The sequence below is a fragment of the Pinus tabuliformis genome, chromosome 3_2 (genome assembly GCF_031772625.1).
Source record: "Pinus tabuliformis cultivar Carrire ecotype Pingquan chromosome 3_2, CPIR1, whole genome shotgun sequence".
In the NCBI taxonomy this organism is placed as follows: Eukaryota; Viridiplantae; Streptophyta; class Pinopsida; order Pinales; family Pinaceae; genus Pinus; species Pinus tabuliformis.
The window spans coordinates 1162576089-1162597983 of record NC_142302.1 but is presented as its reverse complement, the minus strand read 5'-3'; the positions used below and the strand labels follow the sequence as shown (position 1 = coordinate 1162597983).

Sequence of the window (21895 nt, the reverse complement as noted above, 5' to 3'; positions counted from 1 at the left end):
ATATTCCCTATTCATGCATGTAGATAAAAGCATGTATTATCCATTCAATATATTAAATCAATGCATTAATATTGAAAAAATATATTTTCCTCTTGTTAAAATATATCATATGGAAGTTTTACACACCAAGAGGCATGTAACATTGGTGAAGAATACACTCAAGTGAGGCCTCCTATTAGAGACCATATTGAAATAAGGAACACAACCTCATGAGACAGATTCTGAAACAATGGATTCGACCTTCAGCAGTGACGATCGCAGTGTGTCGGGTCATACCCAACGTCCAATTCCCTCAAGGGCACGAGGAAGCATTAGTGTCATGTGCAGGTATAAGGAATCTTTCGCTTAATGTGCAAACGGGCATGAATAACTCGAAGCTCTTTTCCTTTATGCATAAAAAGTTGGATTCCATTAACAGGCATGCCTTAATGGTAGACTCCACCTGCCTATATGGAATTCCTCGTATTTCTGATGGCAAGGAAGAAGTATAGGAGAGCACGTCCAGAGAAGCAACAAAACATAAGCACGCACTAGTGCTGAACAGAGGGAAAAATAGTGTATCAAATGTTAACTTACACCGACAAGCTATCAGTGGAAAACGATATATAGCACCACATAGCTGAAAATGGTTATGTTGTAACATGTTAATTGTAGTCGACTCCTAAAAAAATATGGTAACCAGCCCCCATCTGGCAAATTCTCCTTATCTTGTTGCTATCTTTCAATTGCATTATTGATGTCGTTGTGGCTTTGCTTGAAAGCCACAGGATAACTAATCTTAAAGAGTCTCCAGCTGGTATATTATTCTCTTCTTTTTAAAACATCATTTACATAGCATCGATCCTTGCATTATACTGTTCACAGTTTTGTTCCTAAACTTAAAAAGAATGTCGAGGTCCAAAGCAGCAGTCACAAAGAAAGACATAGAAGGAGATGAACTGAAAGCATAAAAAAAAGGGTGTTTCTACTGTCAAAATATTAAAATAATCTTCCGCTTATCATCCACAACTAATACTTCTAGAAATAACCAATGTTAAATGCACTTTCCATTGCTATACTAAATTTGAACAGCACGAGTTAATAACAGTTTTTTCATAAACTAAACATATAGTATTTGAATGACATCGATGTAACTAGCCAACGCACACACCTCGAAGGAAATATATGAGCAATATCAATTCAGAATTCCAAACCTTGAAGGAAACATGCTGTGAGATGAATGAGGAGAGGCATAAATCAACCATGCTGTCAGATGAGTAATGACAGATTATTGGATCAAATTTGACAAAAGCTTTGGCAAAGGCCAATCTTAAAAATTGAAGTGCCAAAATTGGTTGCTGAATTAAAACAAAATTTTTGAAATCCATTAAAAACCCCACATTGTATGAGAACTTGCCTTCAAATTTAATCATCTGGCAAATACAACAGGGGTGCACTGCATTAAAACCTTGAGAAACATGCAGTGGCCCAATAAACTTGATAAATGTCCCAACTTTTGGTGCTTCGGAATGCCAAAGTACTACATTTTAACTATTAAATTCCACGAGGCTTCATAACTCGTATGTCGCTCGAATATACTCAGGTGTAACCCATTTTTCTTCCTGCTCTTGCCCAAGGTCATGTGAACGTGCTTTCTCACAAAATATCCTTGACCTCAATCTACCCTATTCCCCGTTCTTAACTTCATGTTCAGCATCAGCTGTGGAGTTCTTATCGCAATCTTTACCTTTCGACGCAAAATTAGCCTCTTCCTCTAATTTTTTCACCTGAGCAACATGTTTCTTCCCAGAAAGATGCGAGTCAAAAACAATTTGACTGTTACAAACTGCATTACACAGATTACATACCTTAACTTCCGCTATTGCAGTGCCAGCATCCAATAACCTTTGCCGTTTGGTAGCTATGTCATCTGTTGCTTTTGCTTTAAATTTTCTTTTCCCAGTGTTGGAATCAGAAACTTCCCCTTCTGATTTTTTAATTTTGTCTGGATGTTGTGAGCTTTCTGTCGTATCCTGCTGCTGATCTGCTTCTGATTTGGTACTCAAAATACCATTTCGGTTTTCCTTGTTCTCAATCAATCCATTGACAGAAGGAATTTGTGTGACTGTATTGTTATCTTCCTTCAAATTGCTTTCTTGGTTTCCTGAGGCTAACTGCTTCATGTTTCTTTCATTTGATTTCTTCTGAACAGTCAAATTTGCTTCTTGCTTCTCTAGCTTCTTCTTGTGCTTTTTCCCACCATAATGTTGCTCGAGAACATCCTTAGTATTGCAGTCAACCCGACAGACAGAACACCAACCAGGTCCTCCAGGACCACCAACAACAGGCCCGGGTTGCTTCAAGGGTCCTCCAGGACCACCGACAACAGGCTGAGGTTGCTTCAAGGGCTTCATATTAATATTCTTTTTGGTAGCATTTAATGTTGAAAAGCCTTTGGTTGATGATTTCATCTTTCTCGAAGTGCCACTGGACCCAGGTTTCCAGACCTGGAGCAAACTCATACACATGCCATGACGGAATGCATTCAATCATTAAAACGATTATGAATCAAGCAACTTAATCCAGTTAAAATGCCAACACACGTGCTTCCAGACATCTACAACTCATGCTATGAACTTTTTGCTCTATGATGAATAAGATTTCAAATCCAAGTAACATATACAGCACAATTTGTCCAGATTAAAAGAAAAGCGAGTCCTGAATTATTTTAAGTGTGGAAAAACATAACGATCTCCTCCCATAGACTCGAACTGATAAGACATGATAAGTACCAAGCAAATAATATAGATAAAAACAGTTAGATTCAGTAGTGGGTGGGGCACAAAAATAAAGGCAAACATATCAAATCCCATGGTGTCTTTTATTCTCAAACTAGACATAAGTTATTGTGATAACAATGAAGGCACCGTTACCTGGAGCAATATCCTTTGGCGCGGGGGGGTGGGGGGGGGGGGGGGAATTGGGCTGACCACGGTTCTTTTCTGTAACCTATTGAAGAAGCAGAATCCACTAGCCAATTTTCCGTAAACTGATCAAAACAAGCTGTTATATTGTTTCAGCAAAATTTTAGCGTTGTAAGAATGGCGTAGGTGGCAGAAAGAGACTAATTTGGATACACGGTTAAATTCCAGAAGAAGAAAGAGTGATCCAAAAAAAATAAAATCCCTCCACAATTATGTACTGCAATCATACAGGCTCCAATGGATTAATCGACAACTGAATGAATTTATATGATGATACAATATGTGAACTTTCCGATCCAAGGAGTGGACTGGAGTTGGATGTTGGCAGAATGTCACTGCAAAGTCAGGCAAATATAATCTATAGTTTCTCAAAGACAAGTTAGTTTGGAGGATGGACTGTTATTGTGATGTATTTAAAGTAAACCTGGAACACAGATTCTTCAGAGAAGCTAGTAGAAGCTGACAAAGAAAAGGTGCAGCATTGATGCAGATGCATCCCTGGGGCTTCAAAATCACACATAATTTTATAATTTCATTTTTTCCAGTTTGGCTCAATAAAATAGGAGGGTTTTCTTGCATCACAGTAACGAGGGATGGTATTTGGACTTTGCATAAGCAAATGGTTGTTCAAATTGTTATCAGTGTCACCGAGAAGTTTAACTTTTTGACAGGCTTCAAAGTAAGAAGCACTTGGGACGAAGATCAATGAAGGTAGGTAAAGGAGCAAGTGAAATCTTCAAGTGCTCACTTGTAAAGTCCCTGAAGTGATGAGCCACACATTGCAGAAACTGAAAATGAATCAGATGATAGGCTTCAAATACAGATCCATGTCTTCATTTCTCCAGCAGATGTCTTTATATGTCCTTTTACAGAGTCAACCTTAACTACTAAAAATAATATAAATTGAAACTGCATGGGGTTTCTCTGCATCTTATTAACATATAGCTAAATACTAAATACCAATGCTAGCCTGATGTGGCATATTACAAAGTGGTTCTGGGGAACTCAGACTCGGATGACACAAGCTGGAAATGAATGTTTTAATTCCCATGAGTTGTTTAACAGAGGAAGTTTGGGAAATGGAAAGAACCAAGTGAAGTTCGAAAAGTCAGCGATGACAATGGAACAAAAAGTTATGTAAATGCAGAAGTGGAAAGCAAAAAGGACATCAGAATGCAAAGAACAAATAAATTTGGGGATTACATGATCAATTTCACGGGGACTTCAAATGCTTTACTTATGCAAAACCAATTACGAAGGGTGACCTCTGGCCTCTGGCCTCTGTCCACATCAATAACAAATTTTGAATTTGAGATTATGGAAATTGTTAGAGATAATTCAATTGATGGGATTTGAAAAGCTAAACATTGGATCAGTGGACAGTTCACATTCCCAGCTGTTGAAGCAGTTTTGACAGTTTGGATTCTTCACTCTGTTTAAAGGGAGTTTCAAAGAATGAATGGCAGTAGAACTTGGTTGATTCTTAGAATAATTTGAGTTAGTCTTGGCTAGTGGGTTTATTATTTAATTTGAAGAAGAGGTATCGTAACAGGGGTTTGTTTACCCTTCGAGAAGAGAATTTGGGTAGAGAGGCTAAAACCTCTCTAAATATGGCACAGGGAGTTTATAATAAGAACCAATAGATTTGACCAATAGCAATGAATAACACATTGCTTTGAATTTCTCTTCATATTTCTATAAATATGTCTGTGCATGTGTTGATCTTCTGCTGTGTACTTTGATAGCAGGCGACAGGCCTTGCATCACGCACCACATCTGGTTGGCAAAAACTTGACATTGGAGCAGAGTTTTATGCGACATTTTCTACAATAGAAGCTGCTCTCCTACAATGTATGGTTAGAAAAGGATTCAATCACCCCTGCTGGTGTGTGTTATGCAGGAAGGAAAAATAGACCATAGTTCACTTTTCCTTTCAAGTGCCCAATATGTCAAAAGGCATGCATGATGGCTGCAAAGGATGTAGTTAGGGACCCACATGTGTTTTGGGGTATCTCAAAGCTGAATGGTTTTATTCAGGGGCAGGACAAGATGTACGCTTTGCATTGATGAAGAATAATGTTTGTCACTACGTTGCAAGAGGACGCATATCCTGCCCTGTAGGATGCCTTCGCATGAAATCCTTAAAAGGTAACGTATTAAGAAAAATGTGTGGGCCCAACAATAAACATTGCAACATAACTATTGGGACCATAATATTTTGCAAAGGATGTAGTTAGGGACCCACATGTGTTTTGGGGTATCTCAAAGCTGAATGGTTTTATTCAGGGGCAGGACAAGATGTACGCTTTGCATTGATGAAGAATAATGTTTGTCACTACGTTGCAAGAGGATGCATATCCTGCCCTGTAGGATGCCTTCGCATGAAATCCTTAAAAGGTAACGTATTAAGCCCTGCCCTGTGGGATGCCTTCGCATGAAATCCTTAAAAGGTAAAGTATTAAGAAAAATGTGTGGGCCCAACAATAAACATTGCAACATAACTATTGGGACCATCATATTTTGCAAGGGCCCTAATTCCTCCTCACTGTGCACTCTGTCACTACCTCTTATGTGCAGCAAAGGAAAAATAATATTGGGTTTTAGTGCACTAACTTTTTGTAACAGCAGTAGAAAATTGAAATTTAAAAGCTTAACTCCATCCAAGTGCTCAATCTTCTACTGGAACATATTTTCTACTCTTGCAGAAACAGCAACAAGGATAAAGCAAACTTACAGCTTCATATTCTCTGATTTCTTGGTTCTGATTTTCAGTCTTCTTCAGATTTCCCAACTTTTAAATTTTACATCATTCCAATTTCCACATCATATATTAAAAGAATGCTCTCACCGGCGTAAGGAAATAGGTTGAAAGGGATATAATATGAATGAATCATATTAATCCATGCCGAATATTTTTTGTTCCACATAAATTTCAGGTTTTAAAATTTTCAATATTTACCCCAGTAGAAATTCAAAAGCTGAAGTCCATCCAAGTCCTCAATCTTCTACTGCCACATATTTTACACTGTTGCAGCAACAGTAACAAGAATAAAGCAAACTTACAGCTTCATATTCTCTGACTTCTAGGTTCTGATTCTCAGTCTTCTTCAGATTTTCCAATTTTTAAATTTTGCATCATTCCAATTTCCACATCATATATTCAAAGAGTGTTCTCAGCAGCATGACGAAATAGGTTGAAAGGGATATAATATGAATCAATCATATTAATCCATGCTGAGGTTTTTTTTGCTCCACATAGATTTCAGGTTTTAAAATTTTCAATATTTACCCTTATATATATGTTAAGTACGTCAGCATCCCCTGAAGCCTGATTTGAAAGAAAAGAAAAAAGCACCCCAACCCATCCCTGTGCCCATCCTACAGTGTCGTGCCTACTTGGTCATCACGTTTAAACTCTATACAGTATACTCTTTTGAGTTATTGTCCTAGCCAGTGTCATTGCACATAGAGATCATCATTTGTCAAGGCATATTGATCAAGCATCGGTAAGAAGAATAGTCACCTTCTTTCTTGTGCTGAATAGATAATGCATGAATGGTGCTGATTACTCTCCATCCATGCATGACAAGACATGTGGCGTATAAAGCAAAAGTATGTTTTATGTGGCACATGTGATGCAAGAATGCATATGTTGCACTTGTAGCACAACTATTGATTTATGTCGTATATGTGGCACAAGTTTCTTCATGTGGTGCTTTATGTGTCCACTGTGGGGCCTACAATGCAAATATGGTTATGCAATTGTTGTCGAATTATAGAAGCATAATGAGTTGTGTAAATGTGCATATATGATTGTTATTGATACACCCAATACTCAGCCACTGTAAGTGTCACACTTACATTCTCAGCAGATAGGAGCCAACCAAACATGAAATTTTTATTGTGGAAAAATGCATGCAAACATAGAGAGTTTCTAGTCAAGAGCGTTCTAAGGAGGGTATGTGTGACCCCTCAATGACCATCTCACCCTAATATGTGTAATAATGCTAGGTCAGGTTTGAATTGGCCAAGAAACACTTAAACTGAAACTTTAAAGGGATCAGGATGGCCTTAGATACTTGTAGCACAGCCTATGGGACCTTAATCATTTGTTAAGACACTTGTTGGGATCATAACATAACACTAATTGGACTTGATATGACAATGTTGTAAATTGTGTGATGTGACACTTCACACTTACTAAAATTACAATGTCACACTTGTATTAATTGGCACTTGTGTGATAGCTGTCGGCAGATTGGATGAGACACTTGTGAAAATCTGCAAAGGTAAAATTTAGAAAATACACTTGTTAAATGTGAGATGCTATTTGTCAAACATGCATGTTAAAGTTAACACTTGGAAAATATGAAAGGATAATTGGGAAGCATGAAAAATATGTCAGACACCTACAAAACACTTTCCTAAGCTATAAGAACAATATCTTTGCATTAAATGAAAGGAAAAGCATCCGGATGTTGACAGCATTATGATAGGGAAAATTGCCATGGATATTTCGTAATTATGGTTCAAGAACCCTGTCAATGGAATTGAGAGCAAAAGCAAATATTTGCCCCCATCCAGATGTTGACAAAATTAGACTATGGGATATTGCCATCGTGATTTCATAATTGTGGTTCACGAACCTTGTCAATGGAATTAGGAGCAAAAGCAAGTATTGTCCCCCTAGGTTGTGTGTGGAAATACAAGATTGCAGTATTTGTTGTTTGAATGAATTGAATAACAAATAGTGCTGGGCATCCCCATTATAACTGGGATTTTGAGGGTCACCCTACAGCCCCTTCCTCCAGTTGTCTTGCAATTCACATTGTTTCAGTCTGAATTAGTCCCCACCTCGGATATGGGCTTCCACCAATAGTGAACTGCTAAGGATCGCATCCCAAGCATATTCAACATTGTAGCCTGCAACTGATTCAGCTCTGCTTCTATGAAAGATGTGTTGGGGGTTTGATGGAAGGTTAGGATGGGTGAGCAATTGACTTGCGCGCTGTGTCAAGACTTGAAACTCCTACACAAGGGTTCCTTGGAAAGTGATAGTGTTGCATGCATTTCTCATCGATGGCACTTCATCAAGAGAGCACAGTTTTAACAAAAACCATCCTCACATCGTAGAAGCCAAGTCTAATGTTTCATGCTCTGCTTTCCAGTCATTCACATATTGAAGTCAAAATGAATAAATTGTTAAAATGGTTAAGTTGGTCATGATGATTAATATGCTGATTAAAATTTGGTTAAATGCTAATAGATAAATTTAAGCAGTTGATAAAAAATAGCAAAAAGTAGTTAGGAATTAGAGCTTGACGCTTCGGTTGAAAGAAATTAAGGCACTACACATTCCCAAATACCCAGCAACAACATTTCCCTCCCCAAACTATTTTTGAATGTCAATTGATTATTAGAAACATATTGCATTCAAGCAAGAGCGACATGGGATGGATTAAAAATCACTACAGCTAAGGAGTAGTCACCAAAGTGCCTTGCTTTCTTTTAAGAAGTCAGTGGGGAAAAGTTGGAAAAACAGGATTTGCACATTACGGTGTGTCAGACCATGAGGTAACCTAAGTAACTGCATTCGGATTCGTGTTCATGTTCGAGTTCGATTTCTTTGAAATTCGAATAAAATTTGACAGTTAAAATTTTAGCGATAAAGTTCAGCATAAAATTCGACATATAGGAATTTAATTATATATATATAATTCAATTCAATTAAAGTTTAATCTTTAAACTCATAGGCCGAAAAACACACACACACAACTCTCACTGCTTTTGTTTATATAAAAAATGAATTTATAAACAGTTCATAAAATCACAGTTATATATATATTAACATACAAAATCTACACATTGACCAATGACATATATACAAGTTGCGATAGTAACAAAAAATAATATGAACTCCTCCATCACAAGGCAACAAAATAATATACAAGAGGAGATACAACTGTAGGCATGGTTTCAAATACAGTTACTAAGTATATATAGGTTGATATGAGCTTAACAATTCCACTGCCCAACTCATGATTAAAACAAGATAATGGCAACCTTGAATTCTTCATACGTTATTTTAATATTTTGTCTTTATAACTAACAATGTAACATGTTAACTTTAACCTTAATGTTCAAATATAATGTTGCTTGGTTTAATTGCATTCACTGGCAGAGCCTAGAGGGTAGTCGGGTTGAGTGTACAATGTGCACTATGACTGTGGACGCAGGGATCGAGCGTGAAGGAGCAGGGTTGAGTGTACATGACAGGAGTCGAGGGTGGATCGGTGGAGTGAGGGAGTGAGTTGTTTTGCGTCCATGAAAGTTTTATCCCTTGATGGTTTTCATTCTTTTTTTTAATATAAACCATGAAAACCCACTGAACCACAAACGATATCGTCCAAAAAAAAACCCTAACAAGAATTTCATGATTTTGTTCGCGATTTTGTTCAAGTTCATGAATGTATTCAGGTTCGAGTTCGCTTCAGGTTCAAGTTCGTATTCAAGTTCGGTGAACCAAATCGAATAAGTTTGGATTGCTTTGAAGTTTGGCAAATTTCAAATCCAAAGGATTTTGTTCACCGAACCCAATGACTTAGGAGGTAACTCCTCAAAGCGAATTGTGTTTTTGCATTGAGATTGATCATACATATATACATGGAGGGAGGGACTCCTAGGTTTCATCTCCCAATGTCTCTTCAACTTCTAATACTCCTTAGTTTCTTATTTACAATATTTACATGGATTCACCTAATCCCGAAGATTAGGTGTCAACACTCCCCCCCCCCCCTAATCTGAAGGGATGTTGGTGAGTCCAAGCATCATTCTGAATCTTTCAAACTTTTCTCTTCCAAGCAGTGTTTTAAGATTCGACCGGCTCAGAACCGATTCGGTCGAGTTGGTCCCAGTCAAGGCCTCACCGAGTCGACTCGGTTAGTGAACCGGTTCGGTCGGTCGGGTTATTACCGAACTGGCCGAGTTGTCTAACAACTCAGCCAACTCGGTAATAACCCGACCAGCTCGGTCGAGTCCGAGCCTACTCGGCCGGGTTGGATAACAGTAGCCTGTGAATTAAAAAACAATTTTATTCTTTTTTTGCTTTTTGGGAGACTCCGAGATTTTCACGATGATACTTTAATGGTTTTTTGTCCCTAAATAAGTTTATCTCGCTTGATCTTGAGAGGTAGGTTTAGGTGGTATCACATATGTAGTAGAGATTCCTTAAGGGATAGCTTCAGTCTTCTTCAAAACCTTCCAATAGGTTCTTTGCCCCTTTCTTAAAGCAAACCTAACTTTGTGGCCCCAACCTTGGCCCTCCAAAGATGAGCAACGAGCCTTGAGTTTGATTCCACGTGATGCTACACCCCTTGATGAGCCTCCAACTTAAAAGCTTGGACGTTGGACTATTTGATGATACGCCCAAATGGACTGAAGATGCCCCCTGGCTATCCTTGACCCTATTTTGGTGGATGGTACCCTCTTCCAAAGCACAGATGAGGATGGTTATCATTGAGAAGACTTAAGAGGGCTAGCACATCCCTCTTTGAGGCCAATTCTTACCCTTAGGGGTGCCATGTAACTCACATGCTTGAAAAGGGTGACATAGGGTCTCTCCTAGATGACATCATGGTGGAGGATGCACCTTTTGAAGATGTACACATGCACTTTGGGACTTTCTTGGAGTGAGGAACACTCTTGCACCCTTGTATTAGTTCCTTGATGACTTACAATATATTTTGGAGGATAACACCATTTCTAGCCTCCTTGGTTATGTGTTTTTGTTTTGATCTCTATATCATCATCATGTATGTATTGGACAATGCACTGGGTGCCATTTTGATATAATGGATATATTCATGAGCCTACTTTGATCATATGTTGTCTTCTATCTATATTCTAATGTAGTGTGTTTGGAAACATAAATGAAAATCGAGCCGACCTAGTCGATACTGAGTCGAAGTCGGAGTCGGCCCTCAACCGAGTCGGAGTCGGAGTTTTAAAACATTGCTTCCAAGCGCTTTGGTGAAAATGTCTGCAATCTGCTCATTTGTGGAACAATGGCGTAGATGGATTGCCTTGGCCTTAACACGATGTCGAATCAAATGGTTTTTGTATTGATGTGCTTCTTTCAATCATGGAACTTTGGGTTCTTGGCCAACTTTATTGCAGAAGTGTTGTCAATAATGAGAGGAGTTGAATGCACTTGTTTACCCTGCAAATCTTCCAGAATTTTCTTGAGCCACACAATTTTCTTTGTTGATTCAGCTGCTGCCACATTTTTTGCTTCAGTTGTGGAATCCGTTGGGACTAATTGCTTGCGCGACCTCTAGAAAATAGTTGTTGATCCAAGACTCATAACATAACCTAAAATAGGTACCCCAGTTTCTTTATCTCCATTTAAGTCTGAATCGAAGTATCCAATCAAGCTAAAGTCGCCCACCTGTGTATACTTAAGTCCAAAGTCTTGAGTTCCCTTCAAGTACTTTAGAACTCTTTTCATAGCAGACCAATGTCCCTCACAAGGCTTTTGCTTAAAACTGGAGAGGATTCCAACAACAAATGAAATGTTTGGTCTTGTAGTTTTCAAGTAGTTGAGACTTCCTACAAGTTGTCTATACTTTGTTGCATCCTCAAATATTTTTCCTTCAGTTAATGTGAGCTTTAAGTTCTATCCATTACAGTAGTCAAAGGATTGCACTCATCCATGTCAAACTTGTTCAATAAATCTCCAATGTACTTCTTTTGAGAGAGGAATATAAACTTCGGATGTTGAGTTACTTCAATACCAAGATAGTAGTGAACATAGCCCAAGTCTGTCATTTCAAAACCTTTCCTCAATTCCTTCTTTATGGATGCAATGTAGCTCTCATTGTTCCCTGTCATCAAAATATCATCTACATACACCACAAGATATACAACTGTTTTGCCAACTTTCTTGACAAACAAAGTTGCATCATCAAGATCATAATGTTTGAAGTTGAGTTTTAGAAGATGCTCTGTTAACTTCTTGTACCAGGCTCGCAGAGCTTGCTTGAGGCCATACAAGGATTTTACAAGCTTGCATATTTTATGTTCCTGGCCCTTCACAACAAATCCTTCTGGTTGGGACATAAAAACATTCTCTTTCAAATCTCCATTTAAGAAAGCAATTTTTACATCCATTTGATGGACTTTCCAACCGTTCTGTGATGCCAAGGCAAAGAATGTCTGGATGGTAGCCCATTTTGTTGTGGGGCCAAAAGTCTCCTCATAGTCGACCCCTTCCTTCTGTGCAAAACCTTTTGCCACAAGCCTGGCTTTGTGCTTGTCAAGTGAGCCATCAACTTTATACTTGTTCTTATAAACCCACTTGCAGCCTATTGGTTTGGTTCCCAATGGAGGATCAACCAACTTCCAGGTGCCATTCTTTATCAAGGCATCATATTCTTTTTGCATTGCTTCTTTCCATTCATCATGAGAAGCAGCTTCTTTGAAGGAAGTTGGTTCAAAATCTGTAGACAAATTCAATTCACAACCATAAGAAACATCCATATCAACCGGTGGATCAGAATCATCTACATCACCTCCATTATGTTCAGTTGAGCTTCTTGTTCATGTCTTTCCAACCTCATCGAGATGAACACTTTCAAGTGTCTTTGTCAGCGATTTTGGAGGACCTTTATGAGATGGCCCAGGCTGCTCAGTTGACTGAGTTGGCGCTGAATCAAGATTTAATCTCCCAATTTTGTCAATCACATCACTCGAAGTGTCATCAGTGGCTGGAGCTTCATGTGGGGAGAGAGAAAGCTTCGGAAGAAGATTCCACAAATTGATCCAGTATAGGAATCCCCCCTTCAAGATGTGGAATATAAAAGATTTTTCATGTCTGAATCTATCCAAGCGATCAAGTTATCGCTTAACAACATTGTCAATCTTGGAAGATTCAAGAAATATCACATCTCTAGATATTATAAACTTCTTGTTCACTTCATCATAGAGACGGTATGCTTTGGAGGTATTTGAATACCCCAAGAAGATACACTTACAACTCCTTGCACCGAGTTTGTTTCTTTGTTCCTTAGGTATCAAGGCATAACAGGTGGAACCAAAGACCCTGAGATGATTTACCAAAGGAATATGGCCATACCACATTTCATAAGGATTCTTGTTTCTAATAGCATTAGATGGACACCTATTAATGCATATGCCCAAAACACTAGTTTAACATTCTTGAAAAACATCTTGGAACATACCCTATTTAAGATTGTCCTATTCATTATTTCAGCTACTCTATTCTGTTGGGGATTATAAGGCACAGTTGTTTGATGTTTGATCCCATGCTGGCGAAGATAGTTGTCAAATTCATTTGAAGTGTATTCTTTTCGATTATCAGTGCAAATAGAGCCAATATGAGATTGTGCATCATTTTCAATCCATGCATGAAAATTCTTGAATTCAAAAGCATCAAACTTGTTCTTCAATAAATAAACCCAACACATTCTAGTGTAGTCCTCAATAAACGTCATCATATATTTATTAACATTGGTAGAAGGAGTAGGGATTGGACCACATAAGTCTGAATGAATGAGTTCAAGTTTTCTATGTGCTTTGGATTGAGAATCATGAAAAGATTGTTTGTTGTGCTTTCCTAAGATAAAAGCATCACATTGCTTAAGTTTCCTAGGAATTGTAGACAAACCAGTAACACCATTTTTCTTCAACAAACGAAGGTTGCCATAGTTCAAGTGTCTGAAATCAGCATGCCATAAAAGACTTGATGGAAATGTAACCTCATCATAGTGAGAACTATATGAAAAGTTTTGTGCACGAGCTGAGGAAACTTGCAACTTCAGAAAACTTTCTTCTTCTATCCATGTCATGACAAGTGAGTGATCTGATTCTTTTTTGACCTCAACCTTGCCATCAAATATATGAATGGAGTTGCCTTGGTGGCAGATGTGAACCAAAGACAACAAGTTTCTCCTCAGCTCCGGGATATATAGAACATCATGTAGAAGAACGTCTGGAAGACCAGGGAGTTTGAGCTTGATGGTGCCAAGCCTTGATGGCTTGAGTTTTGACTTGTCTGCAAAATATACTACTCCATCAAAATTGTCAATGAATTCTTCAAAAAAATCTCTCCTAAAAGGCATGTAGCAAGTTGCTCCTAAATCAAGCAACCAATCATCTTTCCAAGAAGCAAGTGAAGCATTAAACAAGTCTTCAGTTACTCCATTATTACAGTGTGCCACAACATAGTGAGTGGATTCGGGTGCTTTACCTTTCCCTTTGTCATTGGTTTTACCTTTGCCTTCATTTCTTTCATGCTCGATTCTGTCCCAAGGCAACTTACATGTGCATGCATTATGTCCATCTCTATCGCAACGTATGCAATGAAGATCGGACTTTTCTCCTTGGAATTGTCTGCCCCCTGTCTCTAAAATTCCTTCTTCCTCTTCCTCTTCCTCTTCCTCTTGGGCCACCTCTTCCTCTAGAAGAATCTTGTGCATGATTCTTCTCTCTATGTGCAAGACACACATCTTCTTCAAAAGAATGAGGAGTTGTTTTCTTCCCAAAAGCCTTCTCTCTCTCAGCAAACTTCTTCTCAAGGGAATCAAAGGTAATCTCCTTAAGGTTTCCACTTGCTTGCAATGACTCAAGATAATGTGAATAGGTGGGATAGAGTGCCTTGACATAAGCTATGAGAGGAATATCTATTTCAACACCACTGATTTTTATATCATGTATAATGGATCTTACTTCTTATGCTAAGGAAAAAGAGTTATCATTTTTCAATTCAAGACTGAACAGCGTAATCATCAATTGAACAGCTTCAAGTTCAGAGTGTGAGTCATACAATTCCTTCAACTTCTTTAAGGCTTCAAAAGCATTTGAAAATGGCAAAACATGGTGAATCACCTCTTCATTTACTGATGTTGCAATCAAGGCGCCTTGCTATTCTTGTTTTCCCAAATGGCAAGCTCCTTATCTGAAGTGGGCTTTGCAGGTGCATTGTCTCCTTCTCCCTCACAAACCCCTTTCCACAACTCATTGAAAATGAGGGTTTGTTTTATCTCTCATGACCACTCAGGATAGTTCTCTTTGCCAGAGAGAACTACTCCACAATGGAAATTAGTGAATGCATCATAAAAATTGATTTGGCCTCAAAAAAATTCAGTGGTTGCATAAAATGAAATTAATGTATTTGTAATAAATTTGGTGGCAAAGTCTTCATTCAAAACATCATCAACACAATATGGCCTCTTTAAAAAAAAAACACATAAGGGAGCATATGGTCTTCAAATATCACACTATAGCAGTTTTAAACATGTCTTTAATATATCAACCATTCTTCAAGAAAAAAAGGAGTATTGAGCATATAACACTTCTCTGGAAAATACTCTGTCAAAATTTCTTTGGAAAAAAAATGCCCTCACCAAGCTACTCAGCAGAACGTATTACTCTGTCATGAAGAGTAGGACGTTTAGGCACGGAACGATGTCATTGGATGTTTGGGAATAGAACGATGCCATCGTTGTTTACTCCACAACAGTCAAACACTCCACCCACAGTAACTCTAACACCGTCGCAGACATCATCTATGCACCTCCTCCACCATCGACTCTGATTCAAAACCACAACTCATGAGTGAAACGACAAATGGTGGCACATTCGACACCATCTATGCGGACAACTTGCAGTTGCAAGGTTGGGAGACTGCACTTCCACTACACCGAACCTAATTCAGAATTCAAGAGCAGGTTACAAGTAAATGCTTACAATCACAAGCAGGTCACATGTACTAGGCAAAGACAATTAGCTGATAAGACAATTTGGAATTCAAGGTCGGGTTACAGTTAAATGAAAAACTTGATGTTATATTGTGTAGTGGGATGGACAGTAAGATTGATTTAGAATTTGAAGCCTATCCTGAGGTTGGTGACCTTGCTATGGTGCTAATCTTCATTGTTATGTTTCTAGTGGTCTAGTCTAGTCGAGAGCAAAGATGAAAGGAGTTGCAGAGCACGTCGGTGGAGAGAACGCACGTTTGGTCGAATCTGAGCTTAGAATAGTCAAGTGGAGAGGACACATGTTAGCGCAGAGCATTGTTCGATGGTTTGGGTGATATTGTGACTAGACTCGTTGAGTGCATGAGTGAAGGGAAGGCGAAGACGAGGAGAAGGCAATTGCCTTGCATGAAGAAACAGCGACAAAGGTGTCAATGCTGCAAAAATATGCAAAGCAAAGGCAAGAGGGAGTTACAAGGGCAGAAAGGAAGCCAAAAAGGGGTTGGCTCTGATACCATGTCAAGCCAGGAGGTAACTCCTCAAAGCGAATTGTGTTTTTGCATTGAGATTGATCATAGATATATACATAGAGGGACAGACAATTGGGTTTCATCTCCTAGTATCTCTTCAACTTCTAATTCTCCTTATTTTCTTATTTACAATATTTACATGGATTCACCTAATCCGAAAGATTAGGTGTCAACATGGTGTTTATCTGATCACTTCCATCATTCAAGGGAGTTCTTAGAAAAAACATATTTAACAGATTGTGCTTTAATGGGGTGACAAGAAAGAATGCAAGTCAAGGGAGTTCTTAAAAAAATATCAAGTTAGGGATACAGTGTCCACTATAGTTGTAAAAAGAATTTAACAAATTGTGATTTTATGGAGCGTCAAGAAAGAATGCAAGTCCTGTAGCAACAAGTGGCCACATAGTTGGGAAGGGGCAATGATCTTCATGGAAGGCAAGGTATAGATGACAAATAGCAGTGCAGAAATTGAGGGCCTAAGTAGGGAATTCAATAGTGCAATCGACCAAGGCTTTCCATAATACATTAATCAAAAGTTAAAATGAGTCATAAAAACCCTTAGATTTTTCTCCAAAACGCTTGGGGATTGAAGCACTTGCAAAATAAGTGGAGTCATTGAAGGACCAAAGGAGTGTAGCATAGTACATGATTTTTAGGACAAAAGCAAGGAACTTGATGCGAATGTCAGGGCTTTAACATATTTGCAGTTATGATAATTGATAATTAGAAAACAAAATCTACAGGTACCACAAGAATCCAACATTTTGTTTAACGTCTATGGTTGATATTTTCTGGAAATTATGCTTGATTGGCATATTTACTTTCGAACCAGAGTTGGTCTCAAAGTCTTATAGCCCCAAATATCCCAAAATATAGATCCCTAGCTACTGAAAGTGACAAATACCTATCGAACCACAATTTTCTATTTTTTCCCTTGTTTTTCCATCATTTAAATCAAGTTAGTGAAAATAGGTTGGCTACAAACTGATCTCTGAATGGGCTAGAGACCAAATGTAGCACCCCAGATACTCCAAATGACAAGTAACTATTGAACCGCAGCTATCTTTTTTCTTGTCCTTGATTTTCATTATTTAAATCCAGGTACTGAAAACTAGTTGGTTTCCAGCGAATTTATGGAAAATAAATAAGCCATGTCAATCTCTGAAAGAGCTAAAGAGTAGTTCTACCATATCTGAAAAGGCTGATTCAACATAAACCTAGAGAAGTGATCAATCCTGTGAGGTTGAATGGGTCACTTATACCACTTACCCAATCAGCATAAAAATATTTAGAAATTTAAAAAATAAAAACAAAATAAACCCCCCAACTTCCAAAAGAAACATATCCCCCTTTAACATCCAACTGATAATCCTTTGGCCTGTCTTGTCATCTAGTGGGCCGCATTTTGGACTTGTATTTGATTTCTAACATTTATATGTCCTATAAAGTTACATCCCAAAAGTAAGTATTGACATTTATCTTTATTTATATTTTACATTTATTAAACTTAAATTTTAACATGGGGCCCCGATTTTGAGATATTTGGTAATGGAATCAAACCAATATCCTTGCACAGAAAAGATAGATTTTTCTCCTTTTAGTACACTTACGTTTTAACAAGTCCATCATTTCATCATATATGCAAAACAGAACCATGTACTGCTTCCTTCTGCAACCTTTGAACTGAGAATTGTGAAATTCTACAATTGAATCCTTAAGAAAAGAATAGGGTACTCAAGGTTTGCTAACTAATTAAAGCCGTCCAATGGTGCCAACTGATTCAAAACATCAAATGGAAGCAACAGTTGAAGCCAATTCAACAAGATCGGGCACACTTCAGATTGCTAAAGTCCAAGTCCAATTAATGAGCAAGGGTTCACATGAGACATGTACTCATTTGATTATAGTATGATTATTTCTGGACTCTAGAGCGCATTTAGAGCCTCAATGTTTACATAATTTCTCTCAACATATTTAATTTCATGTATCTCAAAACTTGTAATTCAATGAAACTTTGCCCTTTGCACCCTTGCGTGCAATATAAATCAACAAACATTGCATATTTGGTGACCAAAGGTCTGGATTTACATTGATGGACATGAATAGAATTTTTTTAATTAAAATTTGAATTATTGTCTAATATTTTTATTTGATTGGTTCGCTAACTGATTCTTTTGCCAGTTCCAATCTGGTTCCAGTTTAAGTTGAAATTTTGGGAAGAACAGTTCATTTATGACTACCTTGATTCAAATCCAGATCCAGGCATTAAATCCTCCTAGGTATAGTCTCCAATTACTTCTTTCATGATTACGGGTATTCAAGCAACAACTATATAGACAAATACAAATAATGACGAAGGAACTACATAAGCTCGCCTGGAAGAGACAAACTCAAGTAATATACATGGGAAATGGGGCTGACAACATTTGCTTAGCCCTCAAACAGCATCGTGATCAATAACCTGCCACCAAGACTTCTATCCGAGCCACCAAGACTTCTATCTGAGCCACCAAGACTTCTATCGACCCATGAATGCCACCCAAAATCTTCCACGCACTTCACTTAAGGCCCGGAATCATAAATATGCAGATTATTCAACCATTTCATATCTATGGCTAGACATTTTTCTCAGCTATGCAGATCTAATTTAGACAGTCATAGTCTCAAAGGTAATTTGAAGCCTTGTGTAAAGCGTAAACTTGAGCCTTGTATAACATAAATTTATGGTTCCACATTCGCCATTTTAAGAAAGGAAAATGTTATAACTTATAACAATATTTATAAATGTTTTGATCTAGCAACCACATACAACTAATTGGCTGCACAGCACCATTGAAGACTGCACCAATTTTAGTAGACATGCTATTCATCATATCAATATCCTGTTAAGCTCGATAGACATAATCAAGTCCTTTTTTGTGCAGTCTGAGGTGAAAACAAAACAAACGTAAAGCATCACTCTTTGACTAAAAGTTCATATCTTAGAATTTTGATATAAGATTCATTTTTTTTATTCTGGTCAATACGTCCCATAGATAAAGTTTAAGTCTCAAAAATGCTAAAAGTATTATATTTTTTTGTTTCAGCTCTGAGATATTTGTTATTAAATTCAGTTTTTGATAATGGGAGAATAGGTCCAACGGATCAAGATAAGTCTCAAAAAATGCTAAAATAGATATGCTAGTATGTTTTGTGATAAAATTTTGAGTCTCAAAACTGCCAAGGATATATAATGTTTGTTTCACCTCTGAGATATTTGTAATTAAATTCAAATTTTAATTATGGGAGAACAGATCCAGTGGATCAAGTTAAGTCTCAAAGAATGCTAAAATATATATGATAGCATGTTTTGTTTGTTTTCTTAACGTCCTTCCAAGACCTGCCTAAGTCTATTGGACCTCATTTCTTAGAATCAAATTCGATAGCAACGTTAAACGAGAATTGATTATAGAATACCATACAAAGATTTGTATATTTGTAGCCGATGGGTTCATAGGTTGGGCAATCTGGGAGATAGCTTTTGGGCAATCTGGGAGATAGCTTTTTCTAGCCATGTATGGTTTGTCATGTACAGCTTTCATAATATAAAAAATAAAAGGGCAAAAAAACATAAAATACAATAAATAAACTTCAACAAGAATTAGGAACTAACCTGTGATTTTGATGGATTGCCAAAATCCAGATAGGAGAGCGAGTGCCCGACGTATTCTCGAACGGGTTCCCTTTTAGGGGGCCATTCATACGACGAATGCACGGGGGCATGGGGAATGACTGAGGACCCCAAACGAGCCTGCTGCTGCTGCTGGAATCGGGTGACAGAGTCGTCACGAAACAAAGGGGCATGGCCATATCCTTCTTGTGGAGCAAAATGATTCTCAAAAGGGTATCGTGGATGCTGCATAGAACCGGTGCCCATGCGGGCATTACCAAAAATCTCATGTCCCGGGGGCTTGTTGGGCGACATTGGCACATACGGCCCATGAGCAGTAGGGTTGAGAGCCGGGTCGCCAGAATACATATTCGCCCTGGCGTCATACGTACCGGGGGCTAATTCGGCCGCAATGCCCTGCTGATGATGTTGCTGAGGGAAGTAATAAGGCACACTCTGCTGCTGATGTGGCTGCATTGAGCCATAAGAACCCGTAAAGTCCGACGGGCCCGAACTATGTAACCCTGGCGGTAATGTTCCGTCGGAGGGCATACCATATGGCCCATAGCCAGTCCCCGGAGGGTAAATTTCTTGGTGGGTGTTCTGAGAAGCGGGAGGGGGCAGGGATTGGAGGGACTCGAGGGTATAGAACCCTTGACCCGACGCTAAAGTCGGCAGGGCAAACGAATCCCCTCCCATGGCCTGCTGTTGATGTTGATGTTGATGTTGATGTTGAGCAATAGACTGTGAACCCTCCTGCGCAACCTTTCTGTAATCCATGGCGCTGCTAATGCATATGTGCAATAAAAATTAAAATAAAAAAATAACTTAGGGTTTCTGTTTCTATCCCAAAACCCTTAGGTTTATTCAATGGAAGAAGCTGGCTTCTTACCGAAAAAGAATAATATGCTTGTTGTCGAGTTTGTTTCAATGGCGGACGAAGGCAACTACGCATTGGGATTCTCTGAAACCATGATCGAAAATAAGGAAATATCGAACACTCCCATTCGCCATTTCCGAGATGAATGAAGGAAAACGATAAAAGAACATGGAGTGTAAGCAAGATTGCTATTTAACCGTGTAACTATATAGTCCAGCCTTCGAGATTCTTTAAATTGCCCTCAAATGTACGCCCGCCCGCTTGCCCTCGTAATTAATAACGAGGAGGGATATTATTTTGTAGATTATTTAAAAAATAGTTTATGGGGTAATGAAATAATAATGAGTTTTTTTTAATTATTATTTTGTATTTAAGTTGGGGTTAGTGATCGAAAGATAATTTGTTTAAATATGGGATGGGGGTTATTATATTATGTGAATTTAGATTTATTCAATGTGGATATTTGGAAAATGTAACTTTTAGATTTAGTTATTACTTTCAATTTCTCTCTTAAATTTTAAACTTAAATTTGATAGGGATTAAACTCCACATAAATTAAATGATTTACATTTCATGGAGAGTGATGAAATCCTAGCGACTTGCCATGGAACCTTAGTTTAAGACCCTAGTGCAAGGATGGGGGAAGACGGTGAACCCCCGATTTTTAGGTGAAAGGAAACCGTTAATGGAGTAGGCAGTCATGGAAAGCTACAGGGTCACATGACCGCAACAGTTGGGGTTATTATTTTTTTGTATCGAGCGGATTAACCGGGTCAGCAAGCTGTGGGATCGACGATGTTCCTTTGTTCTTGCACATCTGGGCCAAAGCCTATCGGGGTTTGTAGTTAACAGCAAAGCATTGGGACCTTGGAACGGTGATAGGGTGAACGTCGTTTGCATGGAAGAGGAACTCGTAGATTACTCTTCAGATTCAATGGATGCTACCCAAATTTGGGTAGAGGAACCACATCAGCGACCAGCTGGACGACACCAGAGCCACCCCAAGAACCAGATGTCTAGGTAGATGCATATTTATCAGAGATGGTCAATGTGGAGGGCAACATTATTGACCTAGGGTTTACTCACCCGAGCACAAATGT

At 38.4% G+C, this 21895-nt stretch overlaps 1 protein-coding gene across 2 annotated transcripts; it reads right to left on the bottom strand.

Moving 5' to 3' along the window:
- Positions 1-1316: 1316 nt before the first annotated feature.
- LOC149184844 (uncharacterized) lies at positions 1317-21024 on the bottom strand. 2 transcript variants are annotated; one of them, XM_089417733.1, is made up of 3 exons: positions 20808-21024; positions 19919-20702; positions 1317-2486 (listed from the first exon to the last, which is right to left on the bottom strand). In XM_089417733.1, the coding sequence occupies exons 2-3, from the start codon at positions 20693-20695 to the stop codon at positions 1665-1667; spliced, it is 1599 nt and encodes a 532-aa protein (XP_089273859.1). In that variant the 5' UTR covers positions 20696-20702; positions 20808-21024; the 3' UTR covers positions 1317-1664. The 2 variants fall into 2 exon arrangements, with proteins under 2 accessions (XP_089273859.1, XP_089273858.1); XM_089417732.1 differs by having other exon boundaries at positions 19919-20699.
- Positions 21025-21895: the final 871 nt, after the last annotated feature.